This window comes from Mus musculus, chromosome 1 (assembly GCF_000001635.26).
Source record: "Mus musculus strain C57BL/6J chromosome 1, GRCm38.p6 C57BL/6J".
NCBI lineage: Eukaryota > Metazoa > Chordata > Mammalia > Rodentia > Muridae > Mus > Mus musculus.
Genome location: NC_000067.6, coordinates 64,548,228 through 64,571,489, shown reverse-complemented (window position 1 = coordinate 64,571,489; position 23,262 = coordinate 64,548,228). Strand labels below are relative to the sequence as shown.

General features: G+C 37.9%; 1 protein-coding gene across 13 annotated transcripts in view; it reads right to left on the bottom strand.

The window, feature by feature from the left end:
- The window catches only part of Creb1 (cAMP responsive element binding protein 1), a 71,755-nt gene that overhangs the window by 33,059 nt on the left and 15,434 nt on the right, over positions 1-23,262 (bottom strand). For 3 of the 13 annotated variants that reach the window (NM_009952.2, XM_006495650.4, XM_006495653.4), the window contains exons 2-6: positions 20,520-20,641; positions 12,841-12,987; positions 11,722-11,763; positions 5,173-5,273; positions 1,214-1,356 (exon numbers count right to left, since the gene is read on the bottom strand). In NM_009952.2, coding sequence (NP_034082.1) covers positions 1,214-1,356; positions 5,173-5,273; positions 11,722-11,763; positions 12,841-12,987; positions 20,520-20,633 — 547 coding nt within the window. In that variant the 5' untranslated portion in view covers positions 20,634-20,641. Of the gene's footprint in view, positions 1-1,213; positions 1,357-5,172; positions 5,274-9,624; positions 9,738-11,721; positions 11,764-12,459; positions 12,565-12,840; positions 12,988-20,519; positions 20,642-23,262 lie in introns of those variants that run through there. The other 10 variants (XM_006495651.4, NM_133828.2, XM_006495654.4 and 7 more) reach the window with 8 other exon arrangements.

The following is a 23,262-nucleotide window of genomic DNA, read 5'->3' as shown; positions in this document are numbered from 1 at the left end:
CATGCAGACAAAGCTATCATACACATAAATTTTTTTAAAAATTACAAATAAATAAGTTACAAAAATAAGTAGTTTGCCATACATGTGAGTATTCATTATGTTGTTTCTTAGTGGAAAAGAAAAATCAAGAACACAATGCTAAACCAGTTTCATTAAAGGCACACATGCATGTACCAAAGGGGCAGTATATAAATGAATAAAGGTTTAGAGAAAAATCTCAAAGTATAGTACATTTAAACTAAAGTATCTAAGGGGATGGTAGTAATCTAATACTTCTCCCAGTCAGCTCCTGTATGTCTTTTCTAAAAATCATCTTTTCTAGTTCAAGTAAGAATCCCCGAGGTAGTAAGTTAGGACAGGAATATGATATACCCTCAGTATGTTCATGCTGGTGGAAAAAGAAGTCTTGTACAATGTCAGAAAAGAACCATCTTGAACACTTAAACTGGAAATGAAATTAGCTCAAACTAAACACACACACAGACACACACAGGCAGGGTGAGGAAGATATACCTTTTTACAGCCACCAATAATTTAAGGAAAAAAAAATCTATCTAAGCTTATTTAGCTCAGTTATCACAGATAGTAAAGGCAGTTTATCAAAAGCACCATCCTTACGGTTCAGACCGATGACGTGGTGGCTAAGAATGCTTAATCCTCTAGGGTACTTAGGCTTGGTTCCCCGCACCCATATTAGGTGGCTCACAAGTGTCTGTCACTCTAGTTTCAAAGGATTTGATCCAAAGGTTTCCCAGAACTGCTGCACACAGGTGATGCATATAAACTCATGCAGCACACACACGCATGAATAAAAATAGCAAATCTTAAAAAAAAAAAAAAAAACAACAAAAAAAACCCCCTCCCTTATAAATAATACTAAAAGTTTCAGTGTTGGAAAAGCTAAAAATTTTCCTTTAGGAATCTACTTTAAATACAGCTGGAATACAAATTACAGGCTGGCAAGCCAACATCATTCTAAAATTAAAAATAGTAATTTGTGCATGAATCATGTAAGAGACATGGCGAAAGGGAAGATAGGATAAAAGAAAAAAAAAGTGACATTTCCAATAAATGCCTCTTAACAATTCTTTAATAATGTCTGACAGTAGGGCAAACAATATTGGCAGCAAAAGCCTTGGCATTTATCACTTTCTTAAAGAGACTCTAACAGTTTTCCTTCTCACTTTTCATAATAGAAAAATGTATTACTCACTGTACTGCCCACTGCTAGTTTGGTAAATGGGGGTTGGCACTGTTACAGTGGTGATGGCAGGGGCTGAAGTCTCCTCTTCTGACTTTTCTTCTTCAATCCTTGGCACCCCTGGTGCATCAGAAGATAAGTCATTCAAAATTTTCCTAGAAAAATAAAGAGCTATTTTAATTTTAAAAAAATTCACTAAGTACAAATAGAGATTAGAAAACTACTAACGTATAGGACAAAAATTCAAACACATGAATAAACTCCAAACAAAGCAGGAACTTCAAATGCAAGAATTGCGTGGTGGTGGTGGTGGTGGTGGGGCAGTATAAAAAATAAAACTACATATGTTTATTTTATTTTTTGTGATGTGTTTGGGTGTTTTATCTGCACATGCCTGGTGCCTGCAGAGGCCAGAAGAGGCCACTGTGTATCTTAGACTAGAGTTCCAGATGGTTGTGAGATACTATGTGACCTGGGGATTGAATCTGGGTCCTTTAGACCATCTCCCCTTACTCACTCCAGCCTTCACAAGCCATGTGTCTATGTGTATACATATATGCACATACATACGTATGAATGTATGTATGTTTGGTTTTTTCCAAGACAGGGTTTCTCTGTGTGGCCCTGGTTATTCTGAAACTCACCTTGTCACCCTGTATAGAACAGGCTAGCCCAAATTCAAGAGATCTGCCTCTCTGCTTCCTAAGTGCTGAGATAAAAGGCATGCACCACCACCACCTGGCTTTTTTTTTGTTTTTTTTTCTCTGTGTAGCCCTGGCTGTCCTGGAACTCAGAAATCCGCCTGCCTCTGCCTCCAGAGTGCTGGGATTAAAGTCGTGTGCCACCACTGTCCAGACAGTGTCTTATTATGAATCTCAGGTTGGGAAGATCACAATCCTCCTGCCTTAGCCTCACCAGTACTGGGATTACAGTTACATACCTTGTATGCCTGGCGCTATTATAACATGAAGAAATATTCCTTATTTAGGATTATCGTTGGAAGTTTAAACATCATCAATTTAGTCTCACAATCTAATCTAGCTCCCCTTTGCATGAGAATCCAAACCCACAGCTAAGACATTATTCACACTTTAGTTCTTTTTGCTCTAGATTATATTGGCTGATAAAAATAAATAACTTTACTTCTTCATCAATAAATCCAGAATCAGATATTTGAACAACTTGTTTATTTTGTAAGCTGTCTCAGAGACTTTACAGTTGTCATTACAGTTTCACCTTATTTTTCCAGCCCATTTCCTTTGCCTGCTGTGACCTTTCAAGGCACTCATGCTCCTAGCACCAGGGCACTTTATTAAGCCTGATGGTTCTATCATTTGCAAATCTGATATGCATGGCTTCTATTTTTTCAGAACAATTACTGGTGAAAATATCAAGCCACAAGAGACAAAATGGAGCACCTTTCTGCTGTATACAAATTAACTGCTTTAACCTATTTTGTATAATCAATCAATTTCATTTTTCTAACCTTGCAAGCATACTATAAGCATCTGTTAAATAGCTTGTTATAATCTAGATAGATATAAAGGCTACATTTCAGGAATTCATAACCTTCATATAAATAGTATCTCAGTGTGAAGGTTTAACTCTAAGGTAAGGTAACAGTACCCTTTATAACCCTTTCTCTCCATGCTTTCTTTAGAGAGCTTTCCTTTCATTAGTAAAGCATGGTTGATTTAAATAACTTTTGCTAGGATTTTGGCCAGAGAAATATTAAGACAAACATAAAGCTGGCCTTTGTGTGGGTTTTGTCTGTTTGTTTGTTTAAGTGTGAATGTAGTAGGAGGTCCCTGTGTGGAGGTCATAGAACAATTTGGTGGACTTGGTTCTTGCCTTCCAGCCTTATGTGGCTGAGACTCAGGTCACCAAGCTTGCATCAGCATGTTTATCTGCTGGAGCCATCTGGCAGCTATGATTTGCTTAGGATTTAGGAGAAGTCATGTGACTTGCTTCTTAATACTTTGTTGGATTTGCTTCAGGATCAAAGGTATTACATACTAACATAAGATATACTTCAATGTCTCAAGATCTAACACATGCTATATTGAAAACAAAAGAGAAGCAGCTCACACTGTTTCTAACTCTAGTACTAGAGGGCCTGACATCACTTCTAGCCTCTGCAGGTACGTCATGCACATGGTGTACAGAAATACAAATACTCACACACACAAAATAAAACAAATAGTAAAGACTATACATATAAATGCCTATAATATATATCTTACAACATAAAATTTCTTAGGACCTCAAAATTAATTAACTAATAATATTTGGAATTTATAATTGGATGAGGATTGAAAAAGAGCTTAGTAGTAACTCTAAGTAAGTACATGGAGGGAGATAAGGCAATCAACTACTTTTTAAAAAAAGGAGTAAGGCTAGATAGACGGCTCAGAGGTTAAGAGCACTGGCTGCTCTATTATAAGGCCTGTTTTGATTCCCAGCATCCAGAGTGATTCACAACCATGGGTAACTCAGTTCTAGGGGATCCAACATCTTCTGACCTTTGTTGGCACTATGCACACAACTGGTGTACAGACATATGCAGACAAAACATCCATTAACATAAAACAAAATAAATCTAAAAACAAATAATGAATAGAAATGTACATAAATAGGCATAATTTAAACTAACACAGAAGGTTACTGTAAAATTCTGAAGTTAACGGAATTCTTTTCTTTTTTATTTTTTATTATTACGTATTTTCCTCAATTACATTTAGAATGCTACCCCAAAAGTCCCTCATACCCTCCCCCCCATTTCCCTACCCACCCATTCCCTTTTTTGGCCCTGGCATTCCCCTGTACTGGGGCATATAAACTTTGCAAGTCCAATGGGCCTCTCTTTCCAGTGATGGCCGACTAGGCCATCTTCTGATACATATGCAGCTAGAGTCAAGAGCTCCGGGGTACTGGTTAGTTCATAATGTTGTTGCACCTACAGGGTTGCAGATCTCTTTAGCTCCTTGGGTACTTTCTCTAGCTCCTCCATTGGGGGCCCTGTGATCCATCCAATAGCTGACTGTGAGCATCTACTTATGTGTTTGCTAGGCCCTGCATAGTCTCACAAGAGACAGCTATATCAGGGTCCTTTCAGCAAAATCTTGCTAGTGTATGCAATGGTGTCATCGTTTGGAGGCTAATTATGGGATGGATGCCCAGATATGGCAGTCTCTAGATTGTCCATCCTTTTGTCTCAGCTCCAAACTTTGTCTCTGTTAACTCTGTTAAGGGAATTCTTAAGTAAGCATGAGATTAATAGATAATGTTGTTTCTTGATATACTTAACATGGAACCAATTGATATATTGTAGTAATTGGTTTTGACCTTCTTTTGAGGCAAGGCATAGACTAGGTAGGTAACATCACAGTTGCACTCAAACTTGAGGATGTTAGCAAAGAATTACCCTGAAAACTATTAAATACAGCTGTTTGCTAAGGACCATGACATAAAAATCGCCTATAAATGTGTAACTAAGCAGATCAACAGTGCACCAAGAACGATGCTAACACTCAAAGGTAACCCAAGCTTTTTAAAGGGAGAGCAACAGTCTGCACAGCTACAAAAACAGGAGGGAAATGTCCTACAGCTGCCAGAGCAGTGCTTCCCAATCTCCTAACCCTTAACACAGTTCCTCATAGTGTGCTGACCCTCACCTAGAAAATTATTTTCGTTGTTACTTTGTAACTATAATTTTCCACTACTATGAATCATAATGTAAGTAACCTGTTTTTCCAATGGTTTTCAGGGATCGCAAACCACAGGTTTGAGAACCACTAGTTTAGAGTAATAGTCTTATTTTGTACTATAAACATCAGCTTATTTGAGAAGTAACTCAAGAGAAATAATATGCAAAGTACTTTCTGGACCAGCTTTATTGGTGTCTGACATCTCTACCTGCCAAGTACTAAGTCTTCCTGCACGTCTCTGACTGTAACTATTAAATCACATACCTGTAGGAAGGCCTCCTTGAAAGGATTTCCCTTCGTTTTTGGGAATCAGTTACACTATCCACAGACTCCTGTGAATCTTCACTTTCTGCAATAGTTGAAATCTGAAAGCAAAGAATAACTTTATCTTGATTATCAAATTTATCAAATTTAGTTCCCATAAAATATTTAAGTCCAACACAAGATGTATATATAAATCTTATACACACTTCAGTTTTTAACGGAGACAACCACACCACTAAGATTCATCTCCTACAGACTAACATGATGCCATGGAAACAAAAATGTTTGTCCAGAAAATGTTTTTAATTTCTACCAAGCAATCAATCCTAAATATATCACCACAGCAGTGATTTCTTGCAGTTGTTAGAACAGAACTGCCAAGAAAAATAAGGATTCCGACATGAGTTATGAGTCTATAATAATAATATGATTTCCTGTAACTGTTGTGCAAACACAGATTTACAGTTGTATAAGTAAGTTAGTGATTCTTTACCAAGTAGTAGACTATTGGCTAGTTTTATGTCAACCTGACACAAGCTAGAGTTATCAGAGAGGTGGAAGCCTCAATTGAGAAAATACTTCTCTGTAAGATCTGGCTGCAGACCAGCCTGTAGGACATTTTCTTATTAGTGATTGATGGGGTAAGGTCCAGTCCATTGTGGGTGGTGCCATTATTTCATAAGTATCAGGTACCAGATGAGTCCATTGGTCTTATGTTCATTGAAGAAGATAGAAGAGCTAAGGCACAAGCAGGATAGACAACTCTATGGGGCCGCAAAGCTAAGGAGTGTGGCCTTTGCTGCACTCAGCACTTCCACTTTACACGCATTAAAATCCTGGTGGTCCCAGTGTCAGTGCTGTCATAGCAACAAGCTCACAGCACTTTAGATCACTCTGGACTCCAAATCTGTAAAATTTATATGACCAAGTTTTTCTAGCCTATACTATAAGTCTCATGTGCTTTCCTCCATGTGACATGATGCTGTCACACTACTTCTCGGTAGTGTCTTAAACAATACAAGAGTGTGTGTTAGCATTGCCTCAAAATAGTCAACAACAGCAACATGTAAAACCATATTCAGACAAATTTGAGAAATTCCAAAGGAATTCCACATGCAATCTAAGCTCAAGGACTTAAGCTCAAGGTGGACACTCATGTCTTTTGACAGTGCTGTATGATGTATATGCTCATTGCAGAGAAAAATAAGGAATGCTCTAGCTGCTATACCTAGCCCACTCTAGTGTCTCTATACAAATGTTCTTACGGATAAAGAGAAGATCAGAAGCTAGGAAAACAAAAAAACAAAAAAACCAAACAAAAAACCCAGAACAAGAAAAAGTCAATAGCCAATAAATACATTCATAGTAGGCACCACTATGGCAAATGTACTTATTTTGGCTAATCTTTCTTCCCCTTTGGCTTTCTACCTTTGACTCTCACATATGATATCCCCCATCCTTACAACCATCTTAATATTTTTCCCTAGGGGAAAGAAGAGGCAGAGAGTCTTTCCTGGTCAGCTAGGCTGGCCTCAGACAGACAGACCTCCTAGTCTTGCTTCTAAATGCTGGAGCAATAGCTATGTACTGCCATGCCCTACTCTTAACAACTATCAAGATCTTAAGGATACACACTGACAGAGGAATACCTCATTCATGTTGAAACTCAATAAAGCAAGCTCTATGAGCTAGTTCCTTACATACTGGGCTTGGGGATGTAGCTCAGTTGGTAGAGTGTTTGTTTAACATGAACAAAACCCTGGGTTTGATTCTCAGGACCAAGAAAGTATGGTGCCTTATGCCTACAAACGTAGCACCTGGGAGGTGGAGACAGAAGGATTAGTAGTTCAAGGTTATACATGCCATACAGTAAGTCCAAAGTCAACTTGGGCTTTATGTTTCAACAACAACAAAAATCAAAATATATAAAGAAATAAAGTACAGATTAGTTTTGAAATAAAATTCTGCTTTTTTAGTTGCAACTTTGTTTCCTACACCAACTCAGTAGACTTTGTGGCCTTTCTCTAATCTAAAAGATTTTGTCTTTTCAAACAGAAAGTATTAACTAAAATGAAAAATCCAAACCACATGGCTATGAAGCATACCAACACTGAGAGCCTGTGTATCATTTTACACTTGGGCTTGGATGGTTATGATGCAGCAGCTCTAACAAATGTAGCAATCTGGTATAGGGGTGTTAACATGGAAGAAGCTACACATGTGGGGGCCAGGAATACATGGGAAAACTCTTTAACTCTCAATTTTGCTGTGAATCAAGCTGCTCTTGAAAAATGAAGTCTTAAAAAATTATACAGGATACATGCTTTTTACACTAATAAAAATATCAAAATTCAATTTTATAACTTCATAAGTGTAAGAAATTAAAAGTAATCATGTAAAATTAAAAACCTAATATAGGTTTCATAATTATCACATTCCAGTAACACCCCCCCCCCCCAGTCCTCACACCTCCTGCCACGTCTCTTAATGTCTATCTCCCCAAATTCCTTAAACAGGTTTTTACCTTTGGCTCTTTGTAACAGTCTGGACATTGCCAAAACCCAAATCATTACTTATTTTTATAATTTGAAATTTTAACAGAACCAAACAGTGACTAGAAATTAAGAAATGCTAAAACATTATTAAAACTATACAATCCTTTGCAAACTTAAGTGTTTTGCTTGGCTGGTTTAGATAACTTTTTACTCAATGGATCAAAATAAGGCCGGATCTTAAAACTTGATCTGCTATCTCCCTTACATTAAGAAAACTGGGGGTTGGAGAAATGGCTCAGATAATAACACCAGCTGGGGCCAGGTGTGGTGGCACATGCCTTTAATCCCAGCACTTCAGAGGCAGAGACAGGCGGATTTCTGAGTTCGAGGCCAGCCAGGGCTATACAGAGAAACCCTGTCTTGAAAAACCAAAACCAAAAAACAAACAACACCACCACCAACAACAAAACAACAAAACAAAAAAAACACCAGCTGGTCTTACAAATCCTGAGTTTAATTCCCAGCACCTACATGGAAGCTCACAACCATTTCTAATCCAGTCTTCAGGATACCTTCCTTCTGGCATCAACAGGTACCAGGCATGCACATCTTGTACAGGCACACATGCAGACAAATAAAAAAATTTCACGTGGACATATATGTTTATTTGTAAATTTTAAATGTTATTTATTTTAAAAGTTCTTAGGATAGGCTAAATAAATAAATTATTCAAGTAGAATTAAGTTTTTCACTAACAGTAAGAACAATGTCATTAAATGTACTTCATTAAAAGATCACTAACAGCCAGTGGTGACATCTTTACACCCATCACTCAGGAGGTAGATAGTGGATACATCTTTAATCCCATCACTCAGGAGGTAGAAGAAAGCGTTATTTGGGTTAGAGGCAGCTTGGTCTACAGAGCTAGTTCTGGGACAGCTAAGGCTACACAGAGAAAGCCCATCTGGAAAACCCAAAAGATCATTAACATCTTTCAACGGTGATTCAAGTCAAGTATGGAGGCACATGCCTTTAATCCCAGCACTGAGGCAAAGACTTTGAGGGCTACCTATACAGTAATACCCTGCCTGCCTAGGTCTACATTTTTGGAAATGTGGCTGGATATCTACCAATTTAAAAGAGAACTCTAAATGTAGAGATTAACAAAAAAAAAGTGCCTTTTAGCTGTGCTTAGAAAATAATTATTTTCATTTACATATTGCACTCCAGTAAGAAGATACTTTTTTTCCTTTTTTGCAACAAGATCTTAGTATATAAACCTCCACTAAGGCTGACAGTGATACAACTGAGGAAACTCTAAGACTTAAAGCAGATAAACTTACACTGTTTACCATGGAAAAAGTTAAGAAAGCATTTTCAAATTTCTCTCGACAATTTCTTATAACTAATAATCCTTTCACTTGTGGCTAATGCCCCCTCCCCACAAAGATAGTACAAAGGGATTTCTATTAGGTAAAATATCCCTCAAAGCCCTTGCTTGCCATCACCAAGATCAGAAATTTTGGAACACTTGTCTTGGGCTAGCAAAACAAAAACCAAATATCCCTCCCAACCCCCCAGGTCCCCAAACCCACTACTCATTCTTAATTCAGACACAGCGATGCTATATGATAGCCAGAGAACGGAACCACTACCTATGTTGTAGAAGGCTTTACCACTGTCTCCATCATATCATTGACGAGTCTATCAACACTGAGGGAGTCTCCATCGTTTTCCTTCCCCTTCTCACTCACTTTAACCAGCAGGAACATGCTACTCTTTCAAATCACAAACATCCTCATTTCCACATCTTTGGCTTGGCTTAGCTCCCTCTCCTGCTGTCTGGTTTCTGCTCACTGTACTGCCCAACCACCGTCAATGAGTTCCAGCACACTTCCCTTTGCATCTTGCCCTACCCTTTCCCCTGTTTGATTAACTCTGCAGCACTTATCCTCACCTGACATATTTTATTTTCTCATAGTATGTCTCTCTTCACTCAAATGTGATCTTCATGAGAACAGAGATGTACTGTTTGTTCACTGCTGCCTTTGATAGCACCTAGAACAATGACTGGCACATAGCATGTCATCAATAAACATTTGTTGAAGAAATGGATGTAATAATTTACACTCATAAAAATCTATGAATCCTTTCTGGTACATTTAGACAGCACTATATTGAAATGTGGCCCAAATTGGTAAGTGCCACTACTAACCCTATATACACTGTGAAACTGCTGTCATTTTGCAAGAATTCTCATGTCACCTATGAGATGTGATTTATACACGTAAGAATTATAAAGTGAAGCTGTACATAAAATATTAGTACAGTCTCCAATATTACTATATTGAAATATATCAAGCGATGTCCTACTATTCCTACTCTTCCATTAGGAGAGTCATACCTTGTCTATTTTGGAAACTTTATATATAACGCTATCATTCTACCATCTAGAAGTTTGAGGGATACTTCCACCCTGTTTGATAAGCTATTGTAAACCACTACTTCCTAGTTATTAAAACTAACCACTGTTGGCTGGCTCAAGTAACCATCAAAGTTTAACACATTCTTCCGGTGTAGAGTGTTTAATGCAAAAGAAACACATTTACATCTCCATATAGTCCAGGCTTCAAGGAGCCAGTTTTCTTTTTCAAACATGTTTTTTTAAAGTTATAAACATAGCTCACTGTGATAAAAATGTATTCTTAAAAAGACAAACACAGATTTCTATCAAAGTTAAGGACATTTAATACTTGAGTTCAAATTATTTTGCCCCAAGATAAGATTAAAAATAAGAATACAGGCAACAATTAAATATCATGTTTTATTAATTAAAAACTGTAATATGGGCTGGGCTGTGGTGGCGCACGCCTTTAATCCCAGCACTTGGGAGGCAGAGGCAGGTGGATTTCTGAGTTCGAGGCCAGCCTGGTCTACAAAGTGAGTTCCAGGACAGCCAGGGCTACACAGAGAAACCCTGTCTCAAACAAACAAACAAACAAACAAACAAACAAACAAACCCCAAATCCTATAATATGTATTTTGTAGCTTAACTTTATTTTTTAATAACAAAAACTTTCTGTAAGTGAAAAAGAGAAAGTAAGGGCCATTTGTGCTTACCATCACTTGACCTATTACTATCCAAAGTAGGTCTGATCTCTAAAACTCTTGACTAGCAGGTAAGCCCTAGAGAAGAATTCAGGGACGGTACTAATGCTAAGATCATATGGAGATTGGCAAGGTGGCATTTCATGAAATACAAACTAAGTCACAGGACTACTTATCACTGTGGTTTCTCAAAAATAGGCCTTAATCTGGCTAATACTGTCAAGGCTTGTTAATAATGTCCATTCCCAGCATCTTCGGGAAACTAGTAACCAGGATTTCACGTAACAGTTTTCTACCCTGTAAATGTTACAGCAAATCAGAAGCCCAAAGGGAAGAAACCGCTAATGAACCTTATGTGGGCTTTGATAACAATAACAGAATGGTTCCTGGACAAAGGAGGAAGCACCTTTCCCCTTTGCAAAAATACTAATCAGTTCTGGCTACCATACAAGGAAAACACAGCAGAAACAGCCAAGGCTGGGCAAGAGAAATCAACATACACCATATAATAAGTGCTTTAGAAAAATAGAAGCTTGTTGAATCTAGAAAACTTGCTGTACAGTGGGAAGGGTGTGGGGAAAGAAGGGAAAGGAAGAAGTCTGACAGAAATGAGTGAGATTTGCTGAGTTCTTGGGGTTACCAGGTCCCAATTTTAGAAAGTATACTCTGGCTAGTCACACAGTATGCCAGCAGTTAGGCTTCATGTCTAATTGTCTAGACCTCAGGAGGTTCAGCTTCCTTTTCTCAAGGCATTCATGCAGTTCTGGGGGAGGAGAGCTGTTACAGAGACCTGAGCAGTAACTATGCAGTGAGCAGTACAACGGAGGTGTAGACTTTGACTCAAACCCCAAAACTCCATGTTCACAGAGAAGGACAAAAGACGTAAATAATTTCTCACCTTCCTTTCTAAAAATAACTTTCTTCAAATCTAGGACCTAGGACTCACCTGAGTTCCGGAGAAAAGTCTTTTTAAGTCCTTACAGGAAGACTGTGAAGTAAAAAAATATGAAACGGGAGGCTGGGGTTATGGCCTACTTGCATGAATGTTCAGTCTTTGTTTTTTTCCTTCAATTAGCTGATTGGTAAAGAATTATCCTGTTACTGCTCTTGGTCCCTAGATCTAAGTAGTCACCTTCAGAATGCCTTTATTCCCAAAACCCCAAAGAAGCAAGCTCTCCAAAGAATCAGATATATGTGATACAATCAATGATCCTTATGATGTACCTTCTGAATATAGTATTATTTCAGAGTTACATACTCTACCTAAAAGCTCAACAGACAATATGATGTCTGATGTGATCTCTAAGTACAAATTCTATCTCAGGTAAGGCTATTAATTAATTTTTATCAACCCTTTCCCCATACAAACTTAGGTTCATTTTAAGTTAATTTTCCTTAATTGAGGTACATCAGTCCTACAGTCTTTCCCAACATTTCCTTTATCACATGTATTTACTATTTATCTGTCTAAATAAATGCTTTTTCTTTTGAAGCTTAAAAAAAGTAATTTTCTTGAGGTCTGACTTGGTACATATAACAGAACTATGCAGATACAACATACTCCTTTACTGTCAAGTAAAATAAATCTAAACTAGATGTGTCTTTATTTTCACAACTAATGAAAGGAGACAGAAATGGCTATAAACAAGTTATTAAAGTACATACAAAACTTTTATACACATACCTGAACTGTTTGGACTTGTGGAGACTGGATAACTGATGGCTGGGCCGCCTGGATAACGCCATGGACCTGGACTGTCTGCCCATTGGGCAGCTGCACTAAGGTTACATCAGTCCTACAGTCTTTCCCAACATTTCCTTTATCACATGTATTTACTATTTATCTGTCTAAATAAATGCTTTTTCTTTTGAAGCTTAAAAAAAGTAATTTTCTTGAGGTCTGACTTGGTACATATAACAGAACTATGCAGATACAACATACTCCTTTACTGTCAAGTAAAATAAATCTAAACTAGATGTGTCTTTATTTTCACAACTAATGAAAGGAGACAGAAATGGCTATAAACAAGTTATTAAAGTACATACAAAACTTTTATACACATACCTGAACTGTTTGGACTTGTGGAGACTGGATAACTGATGGCTGGGCCGCCTGGATAACGCCATGGACCTGGACTGTCTGCCCATTGGGCAGCTGCACTAAGGTTACAGTGGGAGCAGATGATGTTGCATGAGCTGCTGGCATGGATACCTATAGAAACACAGAAAGCAATGACCACCACAGAAAACTCTGTGGGACTACTCAGGTTTAATGTTGAGTGACTTCTAATAAGCAAAACTATGACCGTTCTGCTTGATACATATTTTAACAATGTACAAGAAGCCAACAATTTACTAGTCTTAAAAAAAGTTCAAACCCTACAAATCTTCTCTACTTTTCAGCCATTCCCAAGTGACAAAGCAAAACAACCAAGAGCCAGCTATCTCCTGTAGCTTCAAAACATGCAACCCAGTCATTCTCTGAAGCTAATGAATACCCCATTCATTCGGTGTCTACATTTCCCTGTCTGCTTTTTTATATCCAAATTTTCTCTCCTTCTTTTTAAAGGTTGAGTAATAAGGATTATATTTACGTAAAGACAAAAATATGCTAAGAGACTGATTCACTCAAGGTCAACGACAGACATGCTACTGGTCTTAAGTACAAAAGTTTTCACAACACCCTGCTGTTAAATCATGTTTTAAAATCTTAGCTTTTCCAATCTGGGCAACAAGGACTTGCTAAGTTCAGAACAACACATGCTAAATAAAGACTTTAGTATGCTACTTTAGACTAATTACAAGTAAGTTTCTGGGCTGGAGAGATGGCTCAGCTGTTAAGAGCACTGATTGCTCTTCCAAAGGTCCTAAGTTCAAATCCCAGGAACCACATGGTGGCTCACAACCATCCATAATGAAATCTGATGCCCTCTTCTGGTGTGTCTGAAAACAGCTAAAGTGTACTTTCATATAATAAATAAATAAGTTAATTAATTAAAAAGAAAGAAAGAAAAAGATTTACTTTTTAAAAAAGTATGTTTTTTCATTAACAAGAAGGTACATGCATTGTAATTAAAAATTTCGATTTTTCACATTCACAAAAAACACTAATCTGGTAACAGGTGGAATTTTAAGAAGTGTTTTAATTTTGGATGAAAAAGGAGCAGAGCTAAAAGAATATTAAAAGGAAACTAGTTTTTCTTGAAGCACAAAGAAGTCAATATTAATGATTCAATGTCCAGATCTTAAGAGTTTACTGACATGTCTATCAAATAGTATTTATTGTTCCTAAGCACCAACATATTTAAGAAACTTTCATTGCATTTGATAAATAGTAACCACAACACATGTACTGAGAGCAATGTTATAATAAAAACCACAAAAAGGAGAAAGATATAGGGCCCTGCTTTCAAAAAGTTGACCTGTGTGTAGGTGTGCACCTGTTTGTGTGTGTCTATGTGTGTGTGCGCATGTGATGCACGCATATGTATACGTGAATGTGTGTGTATGTAAAATGGAGGAAAGGCACACACATTGCTAATGTCAGAAGTAGAGATAAAGTAACAGAGGTTCTAAAAGTCTTCAATGGTCTAGTTATAAACACCTCCCTATATGGGCCTGGAGAGATGGCTCAGCAGTTAAGAGCACTGATTGCTCTTCCAGAGGTCCTGAGTTCAATTCCCAGCAACCACATGGCGGCTCACAAACATCTTTAATGGGATCCAATGTCCTCTTCTGGTGTGTCTGAAGACAGCAACAGTGTACTCACATACACAAAATAATTAAAACAAACAAAACCCCACACCTCTCTATATGTCAGATTAAAAAAGCTTTCAAGCCAGACCTATTGTCTCATGTGTTTAAGCCCAGCACTTGGGAGGCAGATAGCCAGATCTCTGTGACTTTCAGGCAAACCAGAGGTGTAGTGAGACCCTGTTTCAATACAAACAAAAATCTTGCATTTTAGTCAGTAAAAGTGTCACATGTTTGTAATTCCAATACTAAAGATATTTGGGCAGAAGGATTGCTGTAAAGGAAGGCCAGCCTGAGCCATTCAAGGCCATGTCTCAAAAATAAAACTTCATTTATTCTGAGAATATATAGGAAGAACTGCTGAACTAAATAGAATGTTTGCATTTTAGATCAATCACTTTAGTGGCTGAATGACTGATATACACTTCAGACAGAGAAAAGTGGAAGTGGTGTACCATGAGAAAGCCTATATAGTTAGGGTAGGCTGATGAGAGCCAGAAGTAGGGTAGTAGGTGGTAAGGACAGGTCCAAGAGAAGCAGCTCATATGAACATCCTGAGGCAGACCACGGGCTTTCTGAAAGGCTGTCTGAGAGGAATTAAAGACGAGACAGAATGAAAGAGGGACAGGGTTTGGGAGAGCTGGGGTTGAGGTGAAAGGTATAGTACTGAATGCCAGTTTGCAGACATACCTACCCAGCAAGGCCTCTTGAAGACAAGTGATCTTTAACACACAGATTAAAACTAGAAGTTTCCTTTCCTTAGACATCCACAAAAGCCTTCTGTACTAGTCCTATTTTCAGTCATGTTTTATTTTACTTGGTTCTATAAATGTGGTGCAAGGACTATCTGCAGAGTCGCACATGTTGTCCTGTTTGTAATGACAAATTGAAGAGGAAACTAAGAATGCTGATTCCTTAGGTTTAAAAGGCTCAGCCATAAAGTTATTATGAGCTGAGCGTCTCATCTTAATTTCATAGGAAAGCTATTTGAGTATTTGAAGCAATTACAGTATCAGTGACTTCTTACCTGCATCCTTCAAGGGTAAACCTAACAAGCTACTCCAGTGAATTATCCTAGCTATTTATCAAAGCTCCTTACATTTAGGTTACACAGACACAGGAAGCAAACATAAAGTATTAAGTAAGCCCTCTTTCGTGTGTGTATGGGTGAGTAGCAGACAAGTAATCTAACATGGAAATGTATCACCATCCTCCTTTTTTTCAATTTTAAGACAGTGTCTCACTTGACTACTCAGGCTGATCTTGAACTTATGGTCCTCCTGCTCAGACTCCCAAGGAGCAGTTATCTCACAAGGCTGTCTGATAAGGCCTGCCTAAAAATCCCATCTGTCTCTACTACCAGAATCACCATGGCATTTTTGCTGTGTTCTAGCTTTTTTTATTCTGTGCCACAGATTAAACTCAAGTCCTCCCGCCTGCTAGGTAAGCACTCTCCTATCACAGATGTCCTATCTTTTGATATTATAATGTTGTTGGGCCATATTCACAACTATTCTGGGAAGCTTATGGCCTGGTCAAAGTGAGCCATGCTTGACAGATGTCTCTCAAGACACACAGACACATTCAATTTTTACAACACACCACCATAACCTATTTTTTTGGTTTTAGGGTAATTATAATATCTTGACATAGTCTAAAAATAGAGCTACATTGTAGAAGTTCATTATTTCTGTTTAATTCTTTATTGCTTAATAAAGTCCTATGATTACTTTTTGCTTAGATTTACTGGATGTAACATTCTCCCCTGTGTGGTACTGAGGAGACAGCACGGGTGAGGCCAGCCTACACAATCCTAACGTTGCTTTCCTTCACTACTTGCTTCCTCCCCTCCTATTCATTGGCAAAAGCACAATCATTCTGCCTTCACTTTACAATGTTTTCCTAGTATTTAAAAACTAGCATTCAAACATTATCTGGAGTCAGAATTAACAGGAGGTGTGTCAACATCTATGATATACACCTCCCTCAAGGCTCAGGGAACACTTTAAGAGAACAGCTGGAAGGAATGTAACAGAGGATGGGAAGGAATGCTGGTAAACTCTGAGTTCTGGGCATGACACTGCTGTTACACTAACAAACTGCTACAACAACTCTGATGACCTGCATAAAACATGTATAAGATGGGGCCTGTAACATCCTACCATGGATAGAGGCAGGATTTCATAAGCTCTCTTAGGAACTATTAGCAGTTAATGGTTACTGGAAGAGGGACAGACATTGTCTTCAGTGGGATAGCCACTGACAAGGTGTTATGTAACTCCCCACTCACGTTCATGTAAGCATTCATAATTACACTCAGTGGGTCATCACCACCACCACCACCACCACCACTACCACCAGAAGAAGACAACAAAGTAGAAGGTATCTTGGAAAGAAGAAGTCTGGTGGGAGCAAAAGAGTATAGAGGTGATACATGTGACACAATACATTATATACATGTATCAAACTCTCAAAAAAAAAAGATAATTTTTATTAGTATGGTGTTTTTGTTAAAAAAAACTCAGATAGTAACTAAAAAGTAAAACTGTAACTAGACAAGAAGAAAGAAAAGCTTTCTTAAAATCCACGGTCAACTACGCATTCCATTCTAAGTCTTCTATGCTAAAAGGCTGCCTGATAGTAAACTGAGTATGTTCCCTTCTGGATTCCAAGTTATATTTCATGAAATTAATTTCACTTCTATATGCACAATCAAATAAGTGCAAGGACTAGGAAAGGAGGCAGTGGAACAGATGGGTCAACAGTAACAAACTAAGCTGCCCACAGATGGTCCAATCTTGGAGGAAGGAAAGCCTGACTTGCACCACACAAATGCAGATAGGTACTTGGGGTCTGCAACACTGCAAACGGAAGCATGAAGAGAAGGGCTGAAAATAAGTAAAGGGTTCACTGGAAGCTCTTTAAAAACAAATGAATCCTTACTCAATCCGTGCAGGAAAGAAGTCTGGCCCGCTGTGAGAGAAGAGTGCAGCATTACACAGATAATGGGTCTTAACCACGTCATACCAGGTTTACTGAAAGTCACTATGATATCCCAGCCCTCTTCTTTCCCTTGGCTCTCAGGCCTTTTATATATAAACAGAGGGTTAGTGAAACCTCTGGGGATCTGATCAAATTCAAGATCCAAGGTACTAAAAGTTAAGACAACCACTGTCCTGCAGTTAAGTTCTTGGCTTGGAGCTACTATATACACAAAGCTTTCAAAGTAGCTTCTTCGTCATTTTATATCTGCCTACGATTCACTTAATGTTGAGACACGAGCCCAGGGCTTTACAAGTGCTAAGTACATGCTCTACCATTAAGCTACAATCCTATCTCCTAGTCTTCCTCTACTTTAATCCTGAGCAGACATTCACAGAGTATTAAGAATCTGGTGAAAGCCTCTACTAGGAAAGATGGACACTAAAACAAATGGAAATGAAGATGAAGAGTTATGTGGCCATGTGAGAAATAGAAACTCAAAATAAGTACCGAATAAGGCGAAAACCACACCGTAAACAAACCCCTTTTCCTGAAAATAAACAGAATACTTATAAAACACAGGATACTATGAAAATACCAGCCGGGTGTGGTGGCACACGCCTTTAATCCCAGCACTCGAGAGGCAAAGGCAGGCGGATTTCTGAGTTCGAGGTCAGCCTGGTCTACACAAAGTGAGTTCCAGGACAGCCAGGGCTATACAAAGAAACCCTGTCTCGAAAAACAAAAACAACAAAAACAAAACAAAACAAAGCAAAAAGAAAATACCAAAAGACTACCCAGGGAACAAACATAACACTCTTGGAAACATGATAGCAATTCATCAGTCAGGGGCTGGAGAGATGGCTCAGTGGTTAAGAGCAGTAGCTGCACTCCCAGAGGTCCTGAGTTCAATTCCCAGTAACAAGATGGCTCATAATCATCTATAATGAGATCTGGTGCCCTCTCTGTGCTGCAGGGATATGTGCAGGCAGAATGCTGTATATGTTATAAATCTAAAACAACAAAACAAAACACAAAACACAAAAAACAGTTGCACAGCTTCTTAAAAGAAACAAAACAAACCCATGTTTTGTAAATGAACTGTTTATTTAAAAAAAAAAATTCAGCAGGCAGGATGGAGTGAATACATTCCTAGGAAGTAGAGCAAAAAGTGAAAAATTGCAAGGAAAATATAAGGAAATGGAAGAAACAAACAAAAACGTACCACCACAAAACCAGTCACAGAAGCGTAACATCTGGGTCACAAGGATTCTGACAATGAAAAACAAAACCACCAACAACTAATTGAAAGAAATTTCCTAAAACAGAGGGTGTGAGTTTCCATCCTCCACAAGAAAAAAAATGAACATTCATTGTGAGGAGATCTAAGGTATTTTATAACATGTGAGATATAAGAAATTAAGTCTTCTAAAAATTTGTAAGCAACACTAAGTGGACCATAGAAAACTTCCAAAGAAAGTATCTTACCAAGAATTTTTATCTCAGTTAATCTTTTATTCTCAAAATTATGCTACCTACATGTTCTACTTCATCAAGAATACAAATTCCCAAAGAAAAAATAATGAGAGCAAAAAGAATTTCCAAGATGACTCTATAAAGTCAACTCAGGGAACAACCAAGCTGGATAGAATATGGTAACCAGAATAGACAACATGCTGAAGGCTGTCTTCATCAAGGAGACTGCTCAGCTAAATGGTCAGATGTGCCCCAATTTCTCCATGCCTGTTTTACTAAGCCTATTAAGTGCTACCTCATCTGATATATCTTATCTCCAAGCATATGTGGTGTTGTCTTACTCGTGAGATCTGCAGGGAAGCCCTGTTCTTAGGAGGAAGGACAGTCAGCTTGCTTACTCTGACTATTTGGCCTGGAGCTCCAGTATCTGACTCATTCCCACCCTCACCCCAGCCGTGGTTAACCCTGTATTTCCCAGGACTTATTCTAATTAGCCACTTCCAATGGAGATTTTTAACTCCTGGAGAAACTGAAGATAAGCAAAGCAAAGCTTTGCCAGGATTATTTTTCTTTGGGAGCCTTCACTTTAAAAACACACAGGCGTGGTACTACGCACCTTTAATCCAGAGGAAGGTGGATCTCTGAGGTGGAGGCCACTCAGGGCTACACAGTGACATTCTGTGTCCAAAAATCAGAGAAGGAAATACCACATTCTTACCCTAGCAGGTTTAACACTTATTTGGTTCTTATATTAAGCACTGTTTCCACTAATATTTAAGCAAAGATGTTAATAAAGAAAAACAGATATGAACAATAAAGCAAGCACAGAGATGACAGCCTCAAGGGCAGGACTCTTTCTGAGACAGGGTTTCTCTGTGTAGCCCTGGCTGTCCTGGAACTCACTCTGTAGACCAGGCTGGCCTCGAACTCAGAAATCTGCCTGCATCTGCCTCCCAAGTGCTGGAATTAAAGGTGTGTGCCACCACACCTGGCAAGGGCAGGACTCTTAAAACAAAATCCGACTAACGCATTTAAAATGCACAGGAAAGAACGGCTGTTATCACCTTTAGGACTGAGTTCCACACCGACCTTTGACTCTGCATTTTAGTATTAGAATATATAAATTTAGACTTTCAAATCGTCTGCACCTCAAGGTCCCAAAATAAGCTTGTGTGGTATTTAAAACAAAAATAACAAAAACAAACAAACAAACAAACAAACAAAGAAAAACAAGGCAGTTGTCATCATTGCCTTGAGAGGGCCAATTCATTTATTAACAAAAAAGTAATTATTTCTGAATCATGTCACTACACACATTATATTAATGTTTAATGATACATTTTACTAATATGTTAATTTATCATTACTTTCATTTCTAAACATAAGCTAATGCTAATACTGAACAGGAATTCTGATATTTTAAAGAAAATTTCCACTCATTCTATGTATATGTTTATTAAAAATTAAATTCTCTTGGAAACATATTACTCTTAAAAGAGATACAGCTTGGAATCTCTCCATGTATTTTTATACCTGGGCTAATGTGGCAATCTGTGGCTGGGCTTGAACTGTCATTTGTTGATTTTCAGCTTCTGTTACAGCAGCATCTCCACTCTGCTGGTTGTCTGCTCCAGATTCCATGGTCATTTAGTTACCTACAATAATATGGAAGATCGTTACGAGCACTACAGTGCTTTGTACTTGAGTGACTTTAAAGGCAAACTTCAAGTTATGAATAGGCTATGTGGTGGTTAAGTTAGCAAATGCACTTAAAAATCTAGCTAAAACAGAATGCAGCTGATCTTTTACTCAACTTGCTCAAATCTGATTAGCTATAAATCTTAGTAACTTCAAATAACAAAAACAAACAATGAAGAAATACAAAGTCTTCTCTGTGTGTTTCTTCCTAATAGGAAATGAGGAATGGTCCCTGTCTTGATTGGTCCCTTACTAGCCAGGAGGCCAGAGGAGGCAGCAAAGCTGATTTTCCCAAGCTGCACCAGCCAGGTTCAGAAAGAGTGTAGAAAGCAGGAGTGAAGTCAGGCCTGAGGTCTGGCTTCAGATCCCTCTAGGCATTTCTTCCTATCAGAGCAAGAAGAGCAACTGTAAGCTGCTCCCTAGAAGGTAACTGGTAACAGGACAAATCAAGTAGGGCACAGAGGTAAAAAGGAAAATATATGGCCAGAGCCTAATCAGAGACTTCAAACACTGCGAAGGTCATGGTGTCCTACTCCTCACTCATGGCAGAGTACAACACGATACCTATACACACAGAGAGAAGCAAAGCAACTTTTTATGATTGTAAAATTCTGGATAAGTCAATATTGGACTCTTGAACTTTTAAGACCTTGTTTTGCATACCTGTGGAGTTCTCTAACACCTCTCAGCAGCAAGATTCAAGAGAGAAGAACTCCTAGGTGCAGAAGTTAAATGCACATTTTACTAAGCTTTCAGATAACTGGGGAAGCAACCCTTTCTAAATTTTGGGGACAAGAAAAAAGGGAATACCTCTATAGTGTATCCTTCTTATAGCTCAATGCCTACATATTACCAGACAAGATGAACTTACCATGAGTGGTATCTATACTCATCTCTCATAAACCAGAGAAATCTCAATGCTTTACCAAACAACTCTAAAACTAATCAAAACAGACATTCATCCTTATAATCATTATATACTATTAAATGTATCCAATATTTAACATGTCATTATTTATAATACTTTAAATTTAAGATAAAATGCCATTTCAAAAATTAATATAAAAAGTTAGAAATACCAGTATCCATAAAACATAGATGACAAAGAAAAAAGATCAGCAGACTTGTCAGCATGGGTATTAAAACAGTCATCAAGCTCATGAGGCACTGGGAGAAGTAACTGCCAAGACCACCACGAGATCGTGCAAAATGCAACTCTGAGTCAATATGAAACCCTCAACAGGCAGTTTACAAAAAAAAAGTAGTTCAAAGGTATCTGGGATAGAATTTTGGTGTTTTGTTTTCTTTTGTTTTTAAAACCACAAAACTAGAAACACTATTTTTAGGAGGGATATGAAAAGAATTAATGCAGTAAAAAGAAGCCTGTCTACAATGTAATGACATTAAATACAGTGGAATCCCACTTATAATTAAAAAAGAAGTGTGAAGGTGTGGCCACAAAAAGGGTGTGGGGAATTAAACACTAAGCTGGAAGTGGGATCTATAAAAATCTTTTATAGGATGGCAAGTCTCATCATCTGGTACTCTTTTTACATCCTTTAATATCAGCACTGGTTGAAGACTATTTTCCTTCTAGGAAACATAGATTCAAGAGTGTTTGTATAGTTTAAGCAATAATTCAATAATTCACCAATACAAAAACTGTATTTCAACAGTGATTTGGAGATATCCACTGACATTTTCTCAAACCTCACTTTTTAAAAAAAAATTACTGAATTATTTTTTATATGCATTGGTGTTTTGACTGCATGTATAACTGTGTGAGAGTGTCAGATCCCCTGAAACTGGAGTTACAGACAGTTGTAAGCTGCCATGTAGGTGCTGGGAATTGAACCTGGGTCCTCTTAACCACTGAGCTATCTCTCCAGCCCCCTCACTTTTTCTTTTTTAAGTAAAAGTACTTATTTTGGCTGAACTGTTTACTCTGTTTTTATAAATGAAGGAAAAACAAATAATGTAGTTATGAAAATTTATAAAATTATCATATCAGTTATACTAATTTTTTTAAAAGAAACATAGTACGTAAAAAAACAAACAAACAAACAAAAAAAACCAACAACAACAAAAAAACCCAAACCATTAAAAAACAAGTTGGCTATCCCAAAACAAATCTACACCTTTGACTTGAATGAAAATGACATGTGAGGCCCGGCAATGGTGGTGCATGCCTTTAATCCCAGCACTCGGGAGGCAGAGGCAGGTGGATTTCTGAGTTCCAGGCCAGCCTGGTCTACAAAGTGAGTTCCAGGACAGCCAGGGCTACACAGAGAAACCCTGTCTCAAAATACCAAAAAGGGAAAAAAAAAAAAGAAAGAAAGAAAGAAAAGACAAATATAAATGATCATTTTAAGACGTTCTTCCAAACCATACCTCTTCAAAATTCTGTCTACTTACTTATTTATACCTATGTTGCCATCCACACATAGTTTCACTTTACCATTTGATCAAAGGGAGCCTACAGATGGGTCCCATTCCTTGTTTCTATTGAGAACAGCCTGAGGCTACTTGCCTTTTTTTTTTTTTTTTAATTTAAATTTAAGGTATAAGGCTTCTTGAT